General features: G+C 44.3%; 1 protein-coding gene across 3 annotated transcripts in view; it reads left to right on the top strand.

Moving 5' to 3' along the window:
- The window catches only part of CENPT (centromere protein T), a 47917-nt gene that overhangs the window by 5533 nt on the left and 20326 nt on the right, over positions 1–22058 (top strand). For all 3 annotated transcript variants that reach the window (XM_083164759.1, XM_083164760.1, XM_083164761.1), the window contains exons 4-7: positions 9–153; positions 8558–8657; positions 13810–13949; positions 18558–18606. In XM_083164759.1, the coding sequence (XP_083020885.1) occupies positions 9–153; positions 8558–8657; positions 13810–13949; positions 18558–18606 (434 nt within the window). The remainder of the gene's footprint in view (positions 1–8; positions 154–8557; positions 8658–13809; positions 13950–18557; positions 18607–22058) is intronic.

Raw genomic sequence — 22058 nt, 5'->3', positions numbered from 1 at the left:
TGTTTCAGACACAAAAAGCATCAGCTATTAAAAGAAAGGTTGAAATCAAACCAAGAATTAAGCAAAACTCTGGAAAGAAGGCCGCTGCCCCAATTCTGGAAGATTTAGATACGATCACACCACGCACCTTGTTGAAAAGAATTATACAGAATGGTACGTTTTCATCTTCAAGTCAGAAACTAAAAAAAAACGCAATCCGGCGCGGAAATTCTTTTTTTTTTTGTGAAAAAATTAACTATAATTATCTCTATAAACATTAACATTAAAATGTATTAATGTTTTAAGCTGCTGAAATCCATATGTGGACCACTCAGATAAAATCCACTAAAGGGAAAAAGCAATTTCTCTTTCAATGGTCCTGGTGACACAGCTCAACACTGGGATGTAGGAGGGTCCGAAGGAGCCAGGCACCTATCCTAAAGCTTTTAGAGGGTAGGCTCCTCCCCTACTGCATCCCTGACTCTTCAGTTCGTGTTAGGTGCCCACTGGAGTGGGTGCTATTCTAAAGGGCTGCAGGAGCAGCTGAAGAATTAGAGTAGTTAGGGGATTTTTATTATTTTATTAATTATATTCTAGCTAGGTAGGCACAGTGTGAGGATTCTCATAGTGAATCCTCACACTGCTAGCGCAGCAGGAGCTGACAGAAGCGCGTCCTGTCAGCTCACTGTGCACAAGGGAGACGCTGTCTGGCCTCCCTGTGCAGCGCTTACAGCTTCTTTTAAGAAGCTGCCTGGGCTCCGGAGTGTCCTGAAACCGGCTTCACGTTTAGGTGGGGATCATGGGGGACAGGCGCTCCGTGATGGCGGCGGCCATTTTCTGCGGAGCTTACACACTGAGCTCCTATATGAGAGGACAGCAGTGTTACAGGCATGTTCCAAGTGGTCCCCAGTCGAGGGGGAGATACTGGAACTAGGAAATCCTACCAAGGGAGCGGCTGACTGGGGGTGGTTGGCGCCAAAAGTCACGGACCCCGCAGCAGCAGGGACTTTGGTCTCTTCCCTTACTCTGTGTTTGGAGCCTTTCAGAACGCTTGCAGCGGAGCTGAGCTGGCTTACAGATCCTGGCAGAGTGTTTAGATTTCCTGGGCATCGTTTCCCCGCATCTGAAACCGACAGACAGATAAGTGACTGAGTGCATTGAAACTGTATAATCGCTTGTACATTGTATGCACTGTGTAGTTCACTTTTCATCATGTCTGAGCAACATGCTGTGGTTTTGGGGGAGGGAGCCCTTATTGCACTGAGCGCTTGTAATGTGTGTACACAAAAATTTGTCCCTGAGCAGATGGCCAAGGGGGGCTTATGTAATACTTGCGCTGCTGTGAGACCCATGGGGAGTGAACCTCAGAGGGCAGAGCAGATTGAACCTGCGTGGGCCAGTGCCCTGGGCAGGTCAGTGAACGCTTTGGTGCAGTTACTGGACAGACAGAGTGATGTCTTGGTAGAATCTCAGAGACCTATGCCATCATCTCAGCAGTCCTCTGGCTCCTTGCCTCTTACCCAGGCAGATCCTGCCTTTATTCAGGTGATGCAGGATACTGCAAGGGGGATCAACAGGTTTAGTGAGATACTAGACAAGATTGATGTTGATGTTGCAGGGACCCCTAAAAGGTCTTATGCTATGCCTACATTGGTAGATGAGGAGGAGGGAGCGTATACTGACATCCCCTGGGATCAGGGTGATGATTTGGAAGATACCTCTTCTGCAGGGGTAGAGGATCTTATTGTAGCTGTGAAACAGGCTTTGAAACTTTCAGTGGAGGATAAGACTCCTGTTAAAGGTGTTTTTAAGCGACAGCGGAAGGAGGCTGTTACTTTTCCTTCGGATAAAGGTTTACAGGAATTGTTGGAGGGGGCTTGGAAAACCCCTGATAAGAGGCTGCAGATGCCTAAGAGATTCCTCAGTCTGTACCCCATGCCAGAGTCTCATGCGGAGCTCTGGGAAAAAGTGCCAGTTGTGGATGCATCTGTGGCACGTTTGTCTAAGGCTACTGTATTACCAGTTCAAGGCGGTGCAGCTTTCAAAGATCCGGTGGACAAAAAGCTGGAGGGTAACCTCAAGGCTATATTTGAGGGGGTGGGATTCACCCTACGTCCTCTTATTGCTTCAGCCTGGGTCTCTAAGGCCATGATTGAGTGGGCTAATGAGTTGTGCACCATGCTACAAGCTGACCCTGGTGTATTGCTGCTCGCGGAAAAGCTTAAGGCGGCTGCGGAGTATGTGTTGGAAGCAGAGGAGGAAGCACTCAAAATGGCAACCAGAGTGTCCACAGTGTCTATTAATGCCAGGAGAGTGCTCTGGCTTAAGGCCTGGGAGGCAGACAATGAGTCTAAGAAGGCCCTAGAAACTTTAGCTTTCAAGGGGAAGTTACTATTTGGATCAGAATTAGAGGAAATCATTAAACAAGCCACGGGCGGCAAAAGTACATTTCTGCCGGCCCCCACAGCTAAGCAGCCATCCAGATTTTCTGCCTTTAGGCCGTCCTTTCGGCCCTCCCCTAGAGGTGGTGCGTCCTTTCGAGGACAGTCCTTTAGGGGAAAGTTTCAGTCATCTAGGGGCAAGGCCCCGAAGTCCAAGTTTGGCTCCTTTCACAAGAAGCCTGCCACCAAAGGAGAGGACAAACCCTCCGCATGACTGTCAGGGGATTTGCCCGGCAGTGATAAAGGTGGGGGGGCGTCTCTCACATTTCAGGGATGCATGGGCTTCTCTAGACCATGATGCCTGGGTGTTAGACATTATAGCCCAGGGCTACAAAATTCCTTTCAGAGGTCTGCCTCCGAAAAGATTTATCCCCACATCTTTACCAAAGGAAGCTCGGCTTCATACAGCCCTTGTGAGAGCAGCTCACTCTCTGTTAGAGAAGGGGGTGGTTACTCTGGTTCCCAGGGCAGAGTGGAAGAAAGGCTTTTATTCCACTCTGTTTCTGGTGCCCAAACCAGACGGGTCTTTCAGACCAATACTAAATTTGAAGTCTCTAAATGTCCATTTATGGGTAGACCATTTCAAAATGGAGTCTCTACGGTCAGTGCTCCTGAGCCTAGACCAGGGAGAATTTTTGGCGTCCATGGATGTCCAGGATGCATATCTGCATGTTCCTATACACCCAGAACATCAGGCCTTGTTGTGGTTTGCAATAGGAGACCTGCATTTACAGTTCCAAGCGTTGCCCTTTGGTCTGGCCACCGCGCCAAGGGTATTCACAAAAATAATGTCAGTGATGGCGGCTGTGCTGAGGCTCAGGGGAATCACAGTGATACCTTATTTGGACGACCTGCTGTTCAAAGCAGAGTCAGCAGCCATGCTTCAGAGTCATTTGGCAGAAGCCATCAGTTTTTTGCAGGCTCACGGCTGGATTTTAAACTTGCAAAAATCTCAGTTGGTACCATCACAGAGGCTCCAATTCTTGGGAGTTATTCTGGATACCCATCTCCATCGGGTATTTCTCCCGGAGGCAAAGGCCAGGGATCTGGTCGCCTTAGTCCAGGAGATTCTCAGCGCTCGGAGCATTTCAGTATGGAGGTGCCTCAAGCTGCTGGGGAAAATGGTGGCGTCATTCGAGACGCTGCAATTTTCCAGGTTCCACTCTCGGGTGTTCCAATGGAACATCTTGACGGCTTGGTCGGGAAACACACAGACCATGAAGTCAGAGCTGATAGTGCTGTCTTCGGACACTCGAGACTCCTTGAAATGGTGGACAGAAGTGAACTCCCTCCAATGGGGTTGGTCATTGCAGACCTGGAACTGGCTAGTAGTTACTACTGACGCCAGCCTCAGGGGCTGGGGGGCAGTAGTCTTGGACTTCAGGCTGCAGGGCTTGTGGACTACAGAGGAGTCGGCTCTACCGATCAACATCTTGGAGCTGAGGACTGTCTGGAAAGTGATTTCCTTGGCTGGAGACAGGTTACAGAACCTCCCTTTAAGGATTCAGACCGACAATGCCACAGCTGTGGCGTATCTGAATCACCAGGGAGGTACACGCAGCAAATTAGCCATGTGGGAGGTGTCCAGAATCTTCCTGTGGGAGGTGTCCAGAATGTTCCAGCTGTATCAGCTATATTCATACCAGGAGTGGAGAATATAGAGGCCGACTTCCTGAGCAGGGAAGAGCTCAAGGAAGGGGAATGGAGCTCACCTTGAAGTGGGGAACTCCGGATGTGGACCTGATGGCATCCAGGTTCAACCACCAAGTGCCCAGGTTCTATGCCAGAACAAGGGACCCACTAGCGGAGGCGGTGGATGCCATGACTATCCCCTGGGAAGGGAATCTCCTTTATGCCTTTCCACCAGTACCAATGCTGGCGAGACTTTTAAAGAAAATACAGGCGCAGGCGGTTCCGGTGATCTTAGTGGCCCCAGATTGGCCAAGGAGGTCCTGGTACTCGAGGCTTCAGAGGTTGTCTGTGGACTCGTGGCGTCTACCTCTGAGGCCAGACCTTCTAAGACAAGGCCCATTCATTCACCTGGATTCAGCTCAATTAATTTTGACGGCCTGGCTATTGAGACCGCCATTTTGAAAAGTAAAGGTTTTTCTGACGCAGTGGTTCACACTATGATTAAAGCCAGGAAATCTGTATATTCGGCAAATTATTATAGAGTCTGGAAAACTTACATTCGATGGTGCGAGAGACGGAAGTCACACACATCTCGTTTTAAGTTATCTAAAATGATGGAATTTTTACAAGATGGTTTCTCATCGGGCCTAAGCCTTCAGTCATTGAAGGTACAGATCTCGGCCTTGTCCATCTATTTCCAGAAGAGGATAGCCATTTTACCGGAAATTCAGACTTTTTTACAGGGGGTATCTAGGTTGAAACCTCCATACAAACAACCAGTGGCGCCTTGGGATTTGTCACTGGTCTTGGAATGCCTTCAGAAGGCACCCTTTGAACCTTTGAGGTCGGCGGACCTTAAGTTTCTCACATGGAAGCTGGTGTTCTTGTTGGCAGTGGCATCAGCTAAGAGGGTGTCAGAGTTAGGAGCTTTGTCATGCAAATCTCCTTTCTTAATTTTTCATGACGACAGGGCAGTTCTTCGGACAGTGCCTCAGTTTTTGCCGAAGGTAGTCTTTGCCTTCCATTTAAATCAGGAGATAATTCTACCTGTGTTTCAACCCCCAGAGGGTTCTAAGAAAAGTGACAAGCTGAAGAGTTTGGATGTTGTGCGTGCTTTACGCATTTATGTGGACAGAGTAAAGAGTGTCAGAAAGACTGACACCTTGTTGGTGTTGTATGACATACACAAAATTGGTTGGCCTGCATCTAAGCAGACTATTGCTAGGTGGTTGCGTTCTGTGATAGCTTTTGCATACACCAAAGTGGGAAGGCCTGTACCGGCCAGAATAAATGCGCATACCACCAGGTCAGTTGCCTCCTCTTGGGCGGTTCGACATGGGGCAACAGCTGAGCAGGTTTGCAGGGCTGCCACTTGGTCATCTGTTCATACCTTTGCCAAATTCTATAGATTCCATGAGTTTGCGTCGGAGGACGCATCATTCGGGCGAGCAGTGCTGAGAGCTGCAGACCTGAGCGTACCGGCTCTGGAACATCCCAGTGTTGAGCTGTGTCACCAGGACCATTGAACGAGAAAAAGGGATTTTTGGAAGAACTTACCGTTCGAATCCCTTTCTCTGATATGGTCCTGGTGACACAGCGATCCCTCCCTTACGCTCAGTAAGTATGCCAGAAGTTTCATGATGTTCATGTTAAAATGGTTAAAGAAACAGTTATTGTTGAAAAATGTGCATATAATATGTGCAGGCGTTTGTACTGAGTTAATGTATTCCAGTGGCTTTGAAAGATTGAACTGAAGAGTCCGGGATGCAGTAGGGGAGGAGCCTACCCTCTAAAAGCTTTAGGATAGGTGCCTGGCTCCTTCGGACCCTCCTACATCCCAGTGTTGAGCTGTGTCACCAGGACCATATCAGAGAAAGGGATTCGAACGGTAAGTTCTTACAAAAATCCCTTTATAGCAATAAAGACCAGTGCTAATATGCTGTTGAAATATTGAACATTAGAGCAGAATTATATATCTATGTATCGACTGGCGATTAAAGGCCTGAAATGTTGCAAAAAGTGTAGCCAGCAGCATGTGTCGTTATTTCTGAAAATCCTGAAAGGAGTCTGTGGAGTTCCGGTCTGTTCGTGTGTCTGTATGTTCTAAATTGCAACAGGGCGCCGGTTACATACCATGTCCCCAGTAGTGCCAGTTACATACCATGCCCCCAGTAGCGGCAGTTACATACCATGCCCCCAGTAGCGGCAGTTACAAATCATGCCCCCAGTAGTGGAAGGGCCCCCTCCCCCCCCCCAAAAAAAATAATAATAATGTTGCGTCCTGGAATCTATGGATAAGGGTTTAACCTGTATGAGAAGGATTCTAGTCGCTGTAAATTCAGCTACCTTTGATGCTTTCAAACTGCGGAAGGTGGTTTTAGGGGAGGAGCTTATATGCCGCTTGGAAATTAGCTCATAAATTGCAGACACCTTAATCCCTCAGTAAATAAATAAAAAGTATAGCAGCGCTAATTTTACAATGTAGAAAAATTTATTACACAATAAAAACAGGAATAAAATACATTAAATGAACCAATTGATAAGAAACAATGACAGGGTAAGTATTGTGACTGGACCCAGTTATATTCACCAATGCTGGATGATGTTAAAACCTGCTCTGATCCAAAGAAATTGGAGAGGGGAGTCCTTTACGGCCACTTGAATGGTATCCTGAAGCGGAGATGTTAAAGGGGACTACAACCGATGGCAAGAGTGGAATTAGCCTGATCGGGAGTCCCGCTGATGTGAAAAGTCAGGTGTCCAATCAAGGAATGTTGGCTTTAGACTCTCGTGAAGGTCGGCTGTTGATCAGAAGTTTTTTAGCAGGTGGAGCAGTCCTTAGTGCAGAAGGAAATTTTTGGAGGTGAAGTGGGTCCAGGCAGGGTGTGTCACCAACGCGTTTCGCAGTTCTCAGACTGCTTTGTCAAGGTGTCTGTTTGGGTCCATGGGAGCCATTTTTATACCTGACTTCCCATGTGTTCATTTGCATACCATATTGGTTCAATAGTACAAAAATAAATAAAAACACTAAAAAGAGCTTACTCGGAGACAAAGAACATTAAGCATAATATACATTGGTAATACTCATAGCTGGATTATTATATATACTAGTTATACTTCTAATAAATGCAATATACGCCACACTACCACTGCAGATCTTTATAATAAGTCTCTAGAAACGAACAAAACCGGAAGTCACTATGTTACTAATGAATGAACTATAACCCGGAAGTGCTTTATGCACAATTTGTTATGTCAATACGTTTTCTGTCTTATCCCTGAATCAAAGAAATTATCCTATTACCAATGTATATTATGCTTAATGTTCTTTGTCTCCGAGTAAGCTCTTTTTAGTGTTTTTATTTATTTTTGTACTATTGAACCAATATGGTATGCAAATGAACACATGGGAAGTCAGGTATAAAAATGGCTCCCATGGACCCAAACAGACACCTTGACAAAGCAGTCTGAGAACTGCGAAACGCGTTGGTGACACACCCTGCCTGGACCCACTTCACCTCCAAAAATTTCCTTCTGCACTAAGGACTGCTCCACCTGCTAAAAAACTTCTGATCAACAGCCGACCTTCACGAGAGTCTAAAGCCAACATTCCTTGATTGGACACCTGACTTTTCACATCAGCGGGACTCCCGATCAGGCTAATTCCACTCTTGCCATCGGTTGTAGTCCCCTTTAACATCTCCGCTTCAGGATACCATTCAAGTGGCCGTAAAGGACTCCCCTCTCCAATTTCTTTGGATCAGAGCAGGTTTTAACATCATCCAGCATTGGTGAATATAACTGGGTCCAGTCACAATACTTACCCTGTCATTGTTTCTTATCAATTGGTTCATTTAATGTATTTTATTCCTGTTTTTATTGTGTAATAAATTTTTCTACATTGTAAAATTAGCGCTGCTATACTTTTTATTTATTTGCCCTTTTCCATTTGGGAGCTGACTACTCCCTTAAGCAGCAGCTATTTGATTAAAACCACCCCTGGTAAGCGCTCCATACCAACCTAGGTTGGTTCCTTTTCCTTCCTTAATCCCTCAGTAACCTCATGGTTAGCCTTTGATATATATGTATTATTTATAAAAGATTATGTTAATAGATGATTGGATGCACTTGAGCTTTTACCTGGCACACATAGACCATATGATAGGACACTGATATGACTGGATCTTAGCAGGCCGTCTCCATACCATCTTCCTATCGCTGAATGTCCTAGTGTCATATGACCGATACAAAGCTCAGCCTTCATTCGCAAACTTCACAACTTTTTGTCTATTGAATTCTATAACTTTTGGTGTATTAGTGCTTTATGTACATAGAATTTAACTCGCACCTAACATCTGAATCCGTGTGCAAACGATAAAAGCGTTCCACTTGCCTAAGTGGTTAAACCTTTAATGTCATTGTTGTGATTTATGTTAGGCAGTACAGTATTGTTCACTATTAGTAAGTATATAATGTCCCTTTTATATTTTGCGGTGGATAATCAGAGGATGAAGTTTCAATTGTAGTCAATAAGAAAGCTAAAACTGCTGTTGATGACGACGCTGACAGTATACAAGAGACCCCTTCTAATACCAGGTTGAGTAGGTAAGTTGTACATTTAACTTCTGTTATGGGCACAGTAATTGGACTGAGTTGTCATTTTGCTTACGCAGACTGGGTTGAAGAAATCGCTATACTAGGACGTTTAAACCCTATAAAGACCTTAATCAATGAAACCTTTTTTCAAGTACAAACATCTAAAAATGTAAGAAAAGATATGAAATTGTCTCTTTACAATATAATGCTTTAAACACCTACTGTATATATCGGTGGTTGCTTCACATTATATGCAGTAGTAAGAGCAAAATAAACATTGAAATATTGAAGATCACTTCCGCTTCCGGGTTCATGCAGCTCACATGCTGAGCAGAGCTGCTCCGTGCCGTGGACCACACACCTGCTAAACGGAGCCGCCAACACGTCTCCAAACACCCGCACGGGACTCCAGAACCCCCCGCTATACTACAGCTGGCGATCCCATGGCTTCAGGTGCCGCACACAAGCCGCAACAGAGGCCGGAGAAGAGACGCGCTGAATCCAACATGGCGCCCGACCCAGACTCCGCGCCTCCCTCACCAGCATCCAGGCAGGCAGCAGCGCAGCAGAGAGACCTCTCAGCCTCACAGGTATTTAAAGACGCTGATGCCCCTGCCACATACGGTGACATTGTGGAAGCAATAAAAGCCACTATGCCCTCCATCCTGGCCAGCGCAGTACAAGAAATAACCCAGCAGATTCAGCACCTTAATACCAGAGTCTCAGACTCAGAGAACAGGATAGGAGCCCTGTGTCATGATATGCATATTGTGCAGAAGGATATAATAAGACTCCAGAAGGAGAACCTTCAATTATGGAATCGTCTGGATGACGCGGAAAATCGTTCCAGACGTAACAATGTCAGAATAGTGGGATTACCAGAAACCCTCAAGGGCCCTGCACTGGCCTCCCTTGCCTCGCTGACCCTCCCCCAACTTCTAGGAATTCAGACAGAGTGCAAGGACATTGTTATAGAGCGGATTTACAGGGTAGGTCAACAATGACTACAAGATACTGACTAAAATACTAGCAGACAGACTTAACCCTATATTACCTTCAATAATACAACATGACCAAACAGGCTTTATCAAGGGCAGACACTCAGTCCGCAATGTTAGGAAGATACTAGCTGCCACCCAAACCTATCATTCAGACTCACCCCAAAATTCCCTAGCCCTACTTTTAGCGATCGATGCTGAAAAGGCCTTCGATCTGGTCCAATGGCCCCATCTATATCACACCATGAACAAATTCGGCATCCCCCAAGCTTACATTAAATTTATACAAACCCTATATACTGACCCCTCATCACAAATAGCCTGCAATGGGTTTCTATCACCACCATTTAAAATCCAGAGAGGCACCAGGCAGGGGTGCCCTCTATCTCCCCTCTTATTTGCTATCGCCCTGGAACCCCTGGCAATTGCACTCAGAGCAGACCCAAATTTCTCTGGCATTCAGATCAAATCAGCTGAACTGAAACTTGCATTATTTGCTGACGACATGGATCCTGTTTGTCACAAACCCCCTTAAGTCCCTGCCCACCATCATGGACACCATACACTCCTTTAGTACCTTCTAAGGGTACAAAATTAATGTCAGTAAAACAGAAATCCTCCCGATTACCCCCAGACATCAGCACTCATCCTACGATCCAACAATTCCATGTTCAAAATACGTCTATCAAGTATTTGGGAGTTCTGATTACACCTAATCCCAGACAGGTACAGATGGGGCAGGTCCCATCCTTGCTGGCAGGTCGCCAGAACGTACGCGCTGGCGACCTGCCAGCAGCCACGCCAGCGAGGAGACTGAGACGCGCGTGCGTCTCACGCGCACGCGTGTCTCAGTCTCCGTCGCTAGCGTGACGGAAACCCTGTCCGTCTCCGCCTCAGGGAGACGGACAATGTTAGGGGGGGGTTAGGGGGGGTGCGGGCAGGCGGCGGGGACCTGGGGAAACGCATGGAAGCGCCGTCGGAAGGGGACGCGCACGCCTCTCGTGCGCGCGCGTCCCCTTCTCACGATCGCCATGGCGCTGGCGGAGGATGGCGGCTGGCGACGCCAGCGCCATCCCCTGCCAAGATGGGAAAAGACCCATCTGTATATAAAGCCAATATGTCTCCGCTCTTAGCAAAAATAAAATCCCAACTAGAATGTTGGACTAGATTACCCATCTCTCTCCTGGGCAGAGCAGCTGTATTAAAGAGTGTGATCTTCCCAAAAATCTTTTATATTTTACAAATGATTCCCTGTACGCTTCTGAAACAAGACATACAGACCCTAAATAGCCTCATGTCAAGATTCTTATGGAAAGGAAAAAGGCCTAGGATGTCTCTCATCAAAATGCAGCACCCCATAGGTTCTGGAGGCTTAAAAATCCCGGACTTTCAGGCCTATACCTGGTCCTTACACATGAGATATGTCTCAGACTGGATGGGAGGCAGCTCTTCTTATATCGACACAGCACTAGACCAACTTGGACAGATTGGGGTAGGCATCACTTGGGCTAGAGCTAAGGGGTGAGGCAAGGAGCGATTGGTGTAGGGGCAGTTAGGGCAGTGCTGTGGGAAGGCAGCTGTTGAGTTAGGGCTGGGGTAATGGTACTACTGTAGTTCCAGATAACTGGTGAATTATTGCAGCGTTGTCAGATTCCCAGGTGTCATAAAACCTGTTCTGCTTGCTCTGCCTTTAGGTGCTGAGCCAATTGCTGTGTACACACGGTAAGATTTGACATTAGATTTTGACTAGTCAAAATAGCATGCAGATCGTATACAGATTGCACAGGTTTTTACCTTGCGATCCCGATGCGCGCTCCCGTGCCGGCACAAATCGAAACCCAGATAGACAGGGCAGCAATGACTATAGAGTGCAAATCTAATGCAGGTTGTATGAATTGTATGTAAAAATACAGAGATAGATCTACAATGTGTTTTGGGATGGACTGCAGACCTGTGGCTTCTCAGGCAGGGATTTTATTCCTAACACACAAAAAAAAAATCAAATAAAATCACAGAAATATTTTATCTCTCTATTTTCCATCGTATTATCACTAAAGCTGCGACATGTTAGGAATAAAAACCATGCCTGAGAAGCCACAGGTCTGCAGGCCATCCCCACAACACAATGTAGATCTTATTTAAGGGGGTTCGGCATCCAGGTTGGTATTTAACCTGCGGTCCCTAGCTTCCAAGGCCCGGGCATTAGCACTGCACCAAAGTGCCTGCCAACAGCTACACACAGCTTCGAGACCAATGAAGCTTATTTACATTATGACATCGCTCAACAGCACCACCTATGGCAGATGCTGGAACTAACTGCCATAGGAGATAGATAGATAGATAGATCTCTCTGTCTAGATAGGGATATCTCTATCTAGATAGAGATATCTATAAGAAGAAAGAAAGAGCGTGCGCAAGTCCTTAGCTTTTAAAACGTTGTCCCGCAAGCGGAACCAATCAGTCCGAGAAGGTAATATGTTCGAATGCACTTGAGACCATGGTTCAGTGATCGCTGCTCCCAACAAACACCTGGCTTCGTGAGTCAATGGGGAATCCAATAAAACAAATGAGAGCGCTCCACAGTGCGTGTATCAGAATGAAATCAATCTTTATTCTTTTAAATAAAGAAGACCTCTGACAAAGTCTCAGTGATGAAACGCGTAGGGTGGTGGCCTAGCGTCGAACGTAGGTAAGAGTGTAACCGCTCCAACCAGACTGCCGTGTCTGAGATACAGGCTGTTAAACGCCGCGGTCGTGTGAACCGCAGATATTGGTACGTGATTCACTACCTTGTACTGCGAGTGGTTTTAAAGAATAAAGATGGATTCCATTCTGATACACGCACTATTGAGCGCTCCCATTTGTTTTATTAGATATATATATATATATATATATATATATTGTAGTAACAGGGTTGCATTCAAGTCAGGACAAAGCAGGCTGTTTTCAGTGTTTGTGCAAGTATTTAATGTCATACAAGGCAGATACCAACTTTTCAGCAAACAAACTTCATATGGACACCCAAAGAAACGTATACTTCTGCCCAGAGCTCAGCATTGACAAGCCAAGGCCCTGGCACTAGATTACTTTTCCTACCAGCTGGCTACGTTTTGGCATCAGTGTCATGAACAGCAGAGTAACCAAGGTTTAAATCCCTCCTTCTGCAATCAGCCCACTGCGATCCCTTTCTTGTGCATAGACCTAATGGTCAACTGAGCACATGACTGTTATCTGTTTTGGCCCTTGATGTATTTATAGATAATAATCCCCTCAAGTGCCTTTTTTCAGTATATTTTAAATGAAACTGTAATATTTTAAAAGCCATTACATTGTCTGCTGATCCTCTGGCCGAAATACTTGATTCTAACACTGAGATTATACTGCCGTTTTCATCTATTCCGTTCACCTCATCCCATTTGCCTTTCTTTCTACTAAGGATCTGACGTAACTCATTTTCTCAGCTCTTTGATATAGTGGAATCAGTAGCAGTGTATTAATCAGCATACCTGCGAATATCCTAGGTTTTCTTGAATTTACTTTTTTTTTTCACTTTTGTGAAATCTGAAATAAAGTTTTTAAAATAAAAAAACTGAAGTCTTTCTAAAAAGTAGCATAGAAAGGGAAGAGTCTGTGACCGACAAGTCTTGTAGTGTAGTTGTGCCCTACATAAACTCTGTATATCCTCTATACCCCAAGGTACAGCAGTTTCCCTCAATATGGATTCACCTTTTATGGGAAGTACAAAAATCCTGTTTGTAATATGCTGACAAAACACAAAGAAATACGGAAAAAAAGCATAAATGGTATCTAAAACTGTGGACGCACCTATTGCGTGCCTTAAGTCATCTGGTCAAAAGCCTTTCCATAAGATTGGAGAAGATTTTTATTTTATTTATTATTTTATAATGGTTTTGGTGAAGTTTTGAAACATTGGAGTTAACTGTGGTCTCTTTCAAGGTACTTATATGTTAGTTGGGCGCCCACTATAGTAAGTACACTCATTCCCCCACTATCCATGTCGGCATGGAGTCGATTTTATATAGTATGACGAGCGGACGCGGAAAACTAAGCAAATAGCTTAGTGGGCGCCCAACTAACATATAAGTACCTCTTTTAGTTATTGGCAATTGAACACAGATGCAGAAATTGTTGTTCTTTTGCAGTTTGGGAAATGTAAATCTGAGTTTACCAGATGTGCAGGAGAGAGAACATGTTAGAAGATTTACAAAATTCAAGAAAAAAACTCGGATTGACATATCTGACTTTGAGAGAGAAGTTGATGAAAGGCTGCCTACGAGCAGAGGTATCGTGTTATTTATTTTCATTGTTCATAAATGATTATTAATTGTAATTCAAAGTTCCTTAATGTAAGAAATTCCCCTCCCTGCACCTTGTAACATTTCACCGGGGTTCTAGCTGTTGATGGTTTTTCCTCTTATAAGAGGTACTTCAGTAAGGATCTCAAAGCACAATCTTTATCTAACTGGCAAAACCATGTTGCACTGCAAGAAGGTAGCAAATGTTACATGTGCAGAGAGAGTGTATGTGTATATATAATCTATATATCCGAAAGCAAGCCGCGCTTTTATTAAAATTATTAGTATGATTAAATTATCTTAACATTTATTAAACTGTCAACAATTGTGCGCACTGTGTCATGTAATTTAAAAAAAAAACGTAACCATTGCACTTTAATATAAACTCCCTTTGGGCAACAGTGAAGTCTGTTCCTATAATACCCCGGCATGGACCATCAATTAGCAGTAGTAGATCCGAACGTCTGCAATAGAAGTGTTACCGGCAATCGGCAGAGGGTTCCTATGCTGTGCTGGGTTGGTGGAGTTCGTACCAGTAATACTGTGCAGTCTCTACGCTGGTAAGCAAAGTTCTCCATCAGCAGGTGTTAATTCCCAGGGTGCAGTTCTCCAGTTAATAGGTTGTTGTAAAAGTTGCTGTAGTCCGGGGCCGGTGCAGATTGTGCAGGCTGCAATCCGGGAGTGAAGAGGTGGAAATAGAGGGGTCACTGATGAGTTTTGCTGCATACCCCACAAGCCCCGGTGTATTATATCACTTCCATGTTAAGCATTTATTCCTTTCTAATGAGGTCAATCAATAACACATGGTACACAAAGACATTCCAATCTATTTCACATATAAACAAATCTCTATCCGGCTAAAAAGAAAATTATTATTCAGTACAAGAGGTTCATCAAGAAATAGATACTTTTGTACTCATATTATTAATTTAGTAAGTTTGTACTCCAAATTGGAAAGTTCAAGTTTTGGACGAATAATTTGCTTTGATTGGTTGACATGATTTTTGGATTTGCATAGAGCAGACATGTCCAAACTATGGCCATCCAGCTGTTGTGAAACTACAAGTCCCATCATGCCTTGCCACAGTTTTGCTATTCGGGAATGCTAAAACTATGGCAAGGCATGCTGGGATGTGTAGTTTCAAAACAGCTGGAGGGCCACAGTTTGGACATGCCTGGCATAGAGTGTGACTGCCGTTCATGTGGCCATAATCTCCAGTCACATGGGCTGTTAATACTAATCAGAAAACCAGGACCAATCCCAGAATTCCCCAGGGATTCAAGCATGTGACCCTCTAGTGGTCCAGTCACATGATCCCGCAAAGCACAGGATTCATGTCAGCCATGTGACCAAGTCCAAGAATCACACGGCTATCGGAAAGACTTCAACAGCCCATGGCTGCATGCAGACTTCAAACCACCCCCCACCCCCCCCCCCTCCCATATGCCGGTTATCACGGCTATGTGGGTGCGGCACTCCACTACATTATCCAGATAGATTTAAGCCCTAGGCCAATAGATAACGCTGAGATTCCTGGGGTCATGTGTTCACCTTTTGGTTAGAGGAAGCCCCCATTGCGGTTGTGGGCAATCATGGTAATAGAAGAATATCTTGTATATGGGCAGTTTAATTCAATGTATAGAATTTGTTAATTTGGAAAATATCAGAAGTGGTACTAATATTCAAAAAAGGAAAAAGATGACCCAGCTAATTTTAGACCTGGGAGTTTAACATCTATAGTCAGGACATTTTTTTGAGGGAATTGTGATGCATAGTATAATCAGTAATAGCCAACATGGGTTTGTAAAAAATAGTTTGTGTCACACACTTTCTTAACTTCTACAATCTATTGGACCCACTTCAGTCAGGCTTTCGCTCTCAACACTCCACAGAGACAGCACTGACTAAAGTAGTCAATGATCTGGCCACTGCTAAATCTAAAGGCCATTTCTCACTTCTTATTTTTCTAGATCTCCCAGCTGCCTTTGAAACTGTCGACTCTCTTCTCATACAAACACTACAATCCCTAGGTCTTCAGAACACAGCCCTTTCTTGGTTCTCTTCCTACCTATCTAATCGCTCTTTCTCTGATTCTACCTCCTCATCATTACCTCTGTCCGTTGGAGTACCACAAGGCTCAGTCTTAGGTCCTCTTCTTTTCTCAATCTATACTTCCTCACTTGGGAAACTAATGAACTCTTTTGGATTTCAGTATCATTTGTGCGCTGATAATACTCAAATCTATCTATCCTCCCCGGAATTGTGACCATCTGTATTGCTCCGTGTCTCTGAATGTCTTTCTGCCATTTCATCTTGGATGTCATCTCGCCACCTCAAACTCAATATTTCCAAAACAGAATTAATCATATTCCCACCAGCCAAGAGTAGTTACCAACCTGATATCTCTATCGCTGTTGAGAACACAACAATTAATCCTACTCCACAAGCTCGCTGCCTAGGGGTCATCCTTCACTCTGAACTGTCCTTCATTCCTCACATTCAATCTGTCTCTAAATCATGTTACATGCATCTAAGAAACATATCCAAAATACGACCCTATCTCACACAAGACACAAAACCTCCAATCCGTGCACTCATTATATCAAGCATTGACTGTTGCAATAGCCTCCTTACCGGTCTTCCTAAGAACAGACTCTCACCACTACAATCCGTTCTGAATGCAGCTGTGAGGCTGATCTTCCTGGCTAGACGGTTATCGTCTGCTGATCCGCTCTGCCAGTCCCTCCATTGGTTGCCTGTATATTACCACATTCAATATAAAATACTTCTACTTACATACAAAGCCATCACTCTGACTGACTACACCGACTTATATCTCTTTGCTTATCTCAAAATATATCCCCACCCGACCTCTCCGCTCTGCACAAGATCTGCGTCTCTCATCCACACTCATTACTCGCTCCCACTTACTCTTGCAGGATTTTTGTTGGGCAGCACCCACCTTATGGAATGCCCTTCCACGCACACTAAGGCTCTCCTCTAGCCTCCAAACTTTCAAGCGTTCCCTGAAAACTCACCTCTTCAGGCAGCTTATCCTTTTCAGGACCCCCACAACCTCCAGTAGCATTTATATCTAATTGCATCCCATCAGGACTGTCCTGTAATCTGGTGGGACTGCCATGCTATGGAATCCTATCCTTATGTATCCCTCCTATTATCCCTATAGATCCCTATAGATTGTAAGCAGGGCCCTCCTACCTCTATGTCGGTTTGTATCTACCCAGTTTGTGTTATCACTGTTGTTTCCAATTGTAAAGCACAACAGAATATGCTGCGCTACATAAGACTCTGTAAGTAAATAAACTGAAAATAATCTGCTTTTATGAGCAATTTAGCAAGAACCTAAATAATGGAAATGTTGTGGACGCGATCTACCTGGAGTTTGCTAAGGCTTTTTATACTGTGCTACATAAGAGGTTGATCAATACAATGGAGGAATTGGGGATAGGGGTAAAATTGTGCAGCTGGATAAAAAATTGGCTGCAGGATGGAGAACAGAGTGGCAATAAACAGTGTATTTTCAGGTAGGATACCGGGACTAAGTGGAGTACCACAGGGTTTGGTGCTAGGACCTCTTTTATTTAACATCTTCACTAAAGCTATAGTGGTGGGAATACTCAGCAATGTATCCATCTTTGCTGATGACACAACTGTGTAGAGTGATTAGAATAGACAAGGATGTCTCCATGCTACACAGAGCTCTATATAAACTAGATGATTGGGCGAAAAAATGGAAAATTAGGTTCATTGTTGGTGATGCCAGGTTATGCATCTTACCAGTGTGCTAGGTATAATATAAGCAGGGTGGCATTGGGTAAATTTGATAAAAAATTGTGGTGTAGTTCTCAATGTCGTGTAGCAGCCAAAAAGGCCAAGAGGATTCTAGCCTGTATATAAAGGGGCACGGGAGCTGGAGGTGTGAATGTAGTTACGCCACTTTCAAAGGCACCGGTTAGACCAGTTAGCATTGGTTGGAAGTTGGGGTACAATTCTGGGGTCCGCACTACAAAAAGGACATTTATAGAACTGGAAAAAGTACTAAGTATAACAGCCAAGATAGTTAAAGGGTTGGAATCTTTATTTTTTTCTTCTTGCGGACTGCTGCTGCACCCACAGCCCCCGGGGCGTTTTGTGCTGCCCACTTCACATAGGTGTGTGCCAGCAGTGCTTCACCACTGGCACACGGCTAAGGATCGGACCAACACATTGTGGGTGCCGCGATGTGCAGCTGATGGGTCCAATCCGACATATTGAACCTGCAGCAGGTTCCATCTGTAGAGTCCGACCCGATGTGCACTGGACTACGCATCGGTCAGATTTGGTCTGATTTCTCAGCCCGATCCATCGGAATTTGGCGAAATCAGCCCACATCGGATTAGTGTACGGGCACCTTAATAGAATCCTCTCAGTTCACTGAGTGGACATTTGTGAATTAAGAGATGACCTATGATACCAATGGCTTAGCAATGGAAGTAACCCATAGCTTGTACTAAGAATATAAAGGGACTTTTTTGTTTTTTTTAGACGTTCAGAACTAAACATAATGTTTCTGTTTTTTCAAATTATATTTTAGATGATAACATTGGAGATTCATCATCGGGAAGTTCATACACAATGCCAAGGTAAAGTAGCAGAGTTTTTGTGTATTTTCTAAGCATTTTATTGCACACTTTTTACTGTTCCATAGTTCAAGTTCGAGCGTAACTATAACCACCTATTTCCATGCCCTCTATGTTCCACAGGTAATAGAGATCAGTGGAAATCGCACATTTAGCATAAAATCAATCAATATTTATTAACAAAGACCTGTAATAAAGGTATGGTGTATACAGTATAAAAGAACATATAATCAATTACGGATCACTGATGATACATTTAGCAGTTCAACTGTCAATATAAATTTATATAGTAAATTCCAATGTTGTAAAAAGTAGCCTTATTAGGTGAATGGACAATTTACCACATAATGATCCGGAACTTTGAAGGGTTCAACGTTAAGCTCTACTTTCTTATGCTTCAAAGCACGTGATAGTAACCGTTCTGTTCTTCATAAGATTATCAATAAAACAGATCTCCTTTATATGGGGAGAAGAAATCGCACACACTCACAGAGCACTGCTTGGGTATCCTGGTGGTGCAGCTTGTTTTACAGATCGCCTATAGGTGTCCGTGGACATTGGCTCTCATCGTCGGGCAATTAGACTGCTATTTCCCTTTGTTTGGCAAGTACAATTTTATGCATTTTTTTATGTGTTTTATTGATTAAAATACAGGGAAATAAACAGAAATTTCACTTCCTAAGGGTGCCCATACACGGTGTGTTTTCACCATGCGCGGACATGTCATTGCACAATATAAAAAGTATGTGCTGGACATGCTTTTTGTACTGCCATCGCACGCAAATCTCATGCGTTGCGATCCAGCCCATAACGGGTGCGATCATCGCACCGTGTATGGGAACCTTAAGAACGCTGCTATTGTGTTTTCTTTTATATATGCCAGACCTTGTATTATAGGTTTGTCTTAAACTATATTGATTGGTTTTTATGCTAAATGTGCGCTTTCTACTGATATCTGTTATTGGTGCACTATAGTTTCCTCCAGCAAACTAAGAGAGAGCAGCCGTTCAGCAGATCACTGAGATGTGTTCTGACAAAGACATCGGAGTTTAAACCACTGTAATATATTGATGTGCCAGATTTTGTTTTGGTTCTGTTCCACAGGAACTGAATTTGCAGCTGGGCATTGACACACCTTATAATTCAGCCCAAGAACATAAGTTAGGGAATAAGTCAGATGTATGCTAATGGTCTTGCCCCTTTGATTTTACAGTATGAGCAGTTAATGTGCAAAAATAGCCTTATGCTGTAGCCACATGGAAATATATTTGGACACTTACAGATCCAAGCAAGTGTGTACAAATATGCAGCGGTGGTCGCAGATCCACATAGACCACGCTCCCGACTCGTTTCCTGGTCGCGTGATGTCAACACACCAAGAAAACTTCTATATATAGAGCACCAACAAGGAAAGACCCCCAGAAGGCTCCTGTGCAGCACAGTGATGTATAAGACATCAGCAATCGGCGATCAAACATTTTTGACATAGAAAATCCACCTCTGAATACCCCTCCCCTAAGATACACACCTGAAGCTGTTCCATACCCAAATCAACGCTATTGGCAATCTTAAGCCACATGGCCCGTGCATTCCGTAACCGTAAAAAGAAGTGTTCCACTGGCTGAGTCCCGTCACTTCTGCTCTTTGCTTGCCATTACCATACCTATAAACACAATATGTATAATAATACAAATAATACTAGATAGTAAATGACCAATACACAATTGCAGAAAGGCCATAACAATCAATATAAATCAGCATAAACCACAATCATTTATATATACAATGGTATAAGTAACGTCTCTGCTTCCGGAAGATGGGCAGGGTTAGGGGGGGTGCGGGCAATGACTGGGGAGCAGCGGAGCGCTCCGTCGTTAGGGGAGGCGCAAGCATTATGTGTGTAAACTGCACTGCTATGGCAGGCATTATGTGTGTATGCGGTACTGCTATGGCAGGCATTATGTGTGTATGCGGTACTGCTATGGCAGGCATTATGTGTGTATGCGGTACTGCTATGGCAGGCATTATGTGCGTATGCGGTACTGCTACGGCAGGCATTATGTGTGTATGCTGCACTGATACTGTGGGCATTATGTGTGTATGCGGTACTGCTACTGTGGGCATTGTGTGTAAGGGGAGCTACTACTGCAGGCATTATGTGTGTGTGCGGCACTGATACTGTGGGCATTATGTGTGTATGCGGCACTGATACTGTGGGCATTATGTGTGTATGCGGTACTGCTACTGTGGGCATTGTGTGTAAGGGGAGCTACTACTGCAGGCATTATGTGTGTGTGCGGCACTGATACTGTGGGCATTATGTGTGTATGCGGCACTGATACTGTGGGCATTATGTGTGTATGCGGTACTGCTACTGTGGGCATTGTGTGTAAGGGGAGCTACTACTGCAGGCATTATGTGTGTGTGCGGCACTGATACTGTGGGCATTATGTGTGTATGCGGCACTGATACTGTGGGCATTATGTGTGTATGCGGTACTGCTACTGTGGGCATTGTGTGTAAGGGGAGCTACTACTGCAGGCATTATGTGCGTATGCGGTACTGCTACTGTGGGCATTGTGTGTAAGGGGAGCTACTACTGCAGGCATTATGTGCATAATGGGAGCTGCTCTTATGGGCATTATGTGTATAGAGGGCGCTATACTGCAGGCATTATGTTTATAAGGGGCGCTACTACTGAGGGCATTATGTGCATAAGGGACACTGCTATTGCAAGCATTATTATGTGTATAATTGGTGCTAATATTGAGGCATTGTGTATAAGGGACGCTACTACTGTGGGTATTATGGGGGGGGATTCAGGTTGGTTTAATAGTGACTATTTTCCTAAAAAAAAAGCCCATACTCGAGGCCTTAAAGGAAGCCTGTTTAATCAAGACATCTAAGCAGGTAGCATTCTCCAACTCAAAAGTTTTCCAGTCTGTAATTAATCCAGCGCTGTCGCCTAACAGAGTGAGTCAGAAATGGTTGAGTCTTCACAATCTGAGACGGGCCGTCATCTATAGTTGGCAGCAAAGAGGAGTAGTCAGAGATACCACGTTGTAGGTATTGTACATCCAGTACTGGGGGGGGGCAAGAATATGTAGCAGTGTATGGTTAACATTGGCTCTGAGAAAGACGTGTCTACCATACTGATTTGAGAGTGCACCAGGTGAAAATTAGCCGATATTCTAACAAAATAAACCCCCCCCCCCCCCCCCCCCAGCATTATTCGAGAAGGTAGAATGGTACAAAAAGTTTTTTGGACGGCTAAAATTCTGCTGCCCAACAATTATGTTAGAGAGACGCATTGTGTGCCCGGTATTTCTTAAACTGCATCAACACCAAAAAAATAATAAACTTTTAATTTTCAGTGTCCAAGTGCTTTGATCTTTACTTCCTTATTCCTTTCAGGTTGTACTTATAGTTTTGTAAATTCCGAAGCATATTTTGTT

Source organism: Crinia signifera, chromosome 11, assembly GCF_055691185.1.
Source record: "Crinia signifera chromosome 11, ASM5569118v1, whole genome shotgun sequence".
In the NCBI taxonomy this organism is placed as follows: Eukaryota; Metazoa; Chordata; class Amphibia; order Anura; family Myobatrachidae; genus Crinia; species Crinia signifera.
The sequence above is the reverse complement of the archived record's forward strand: the minus strand, read 5'-3'. Positions and strand labels throughout refer to the sequence as shown.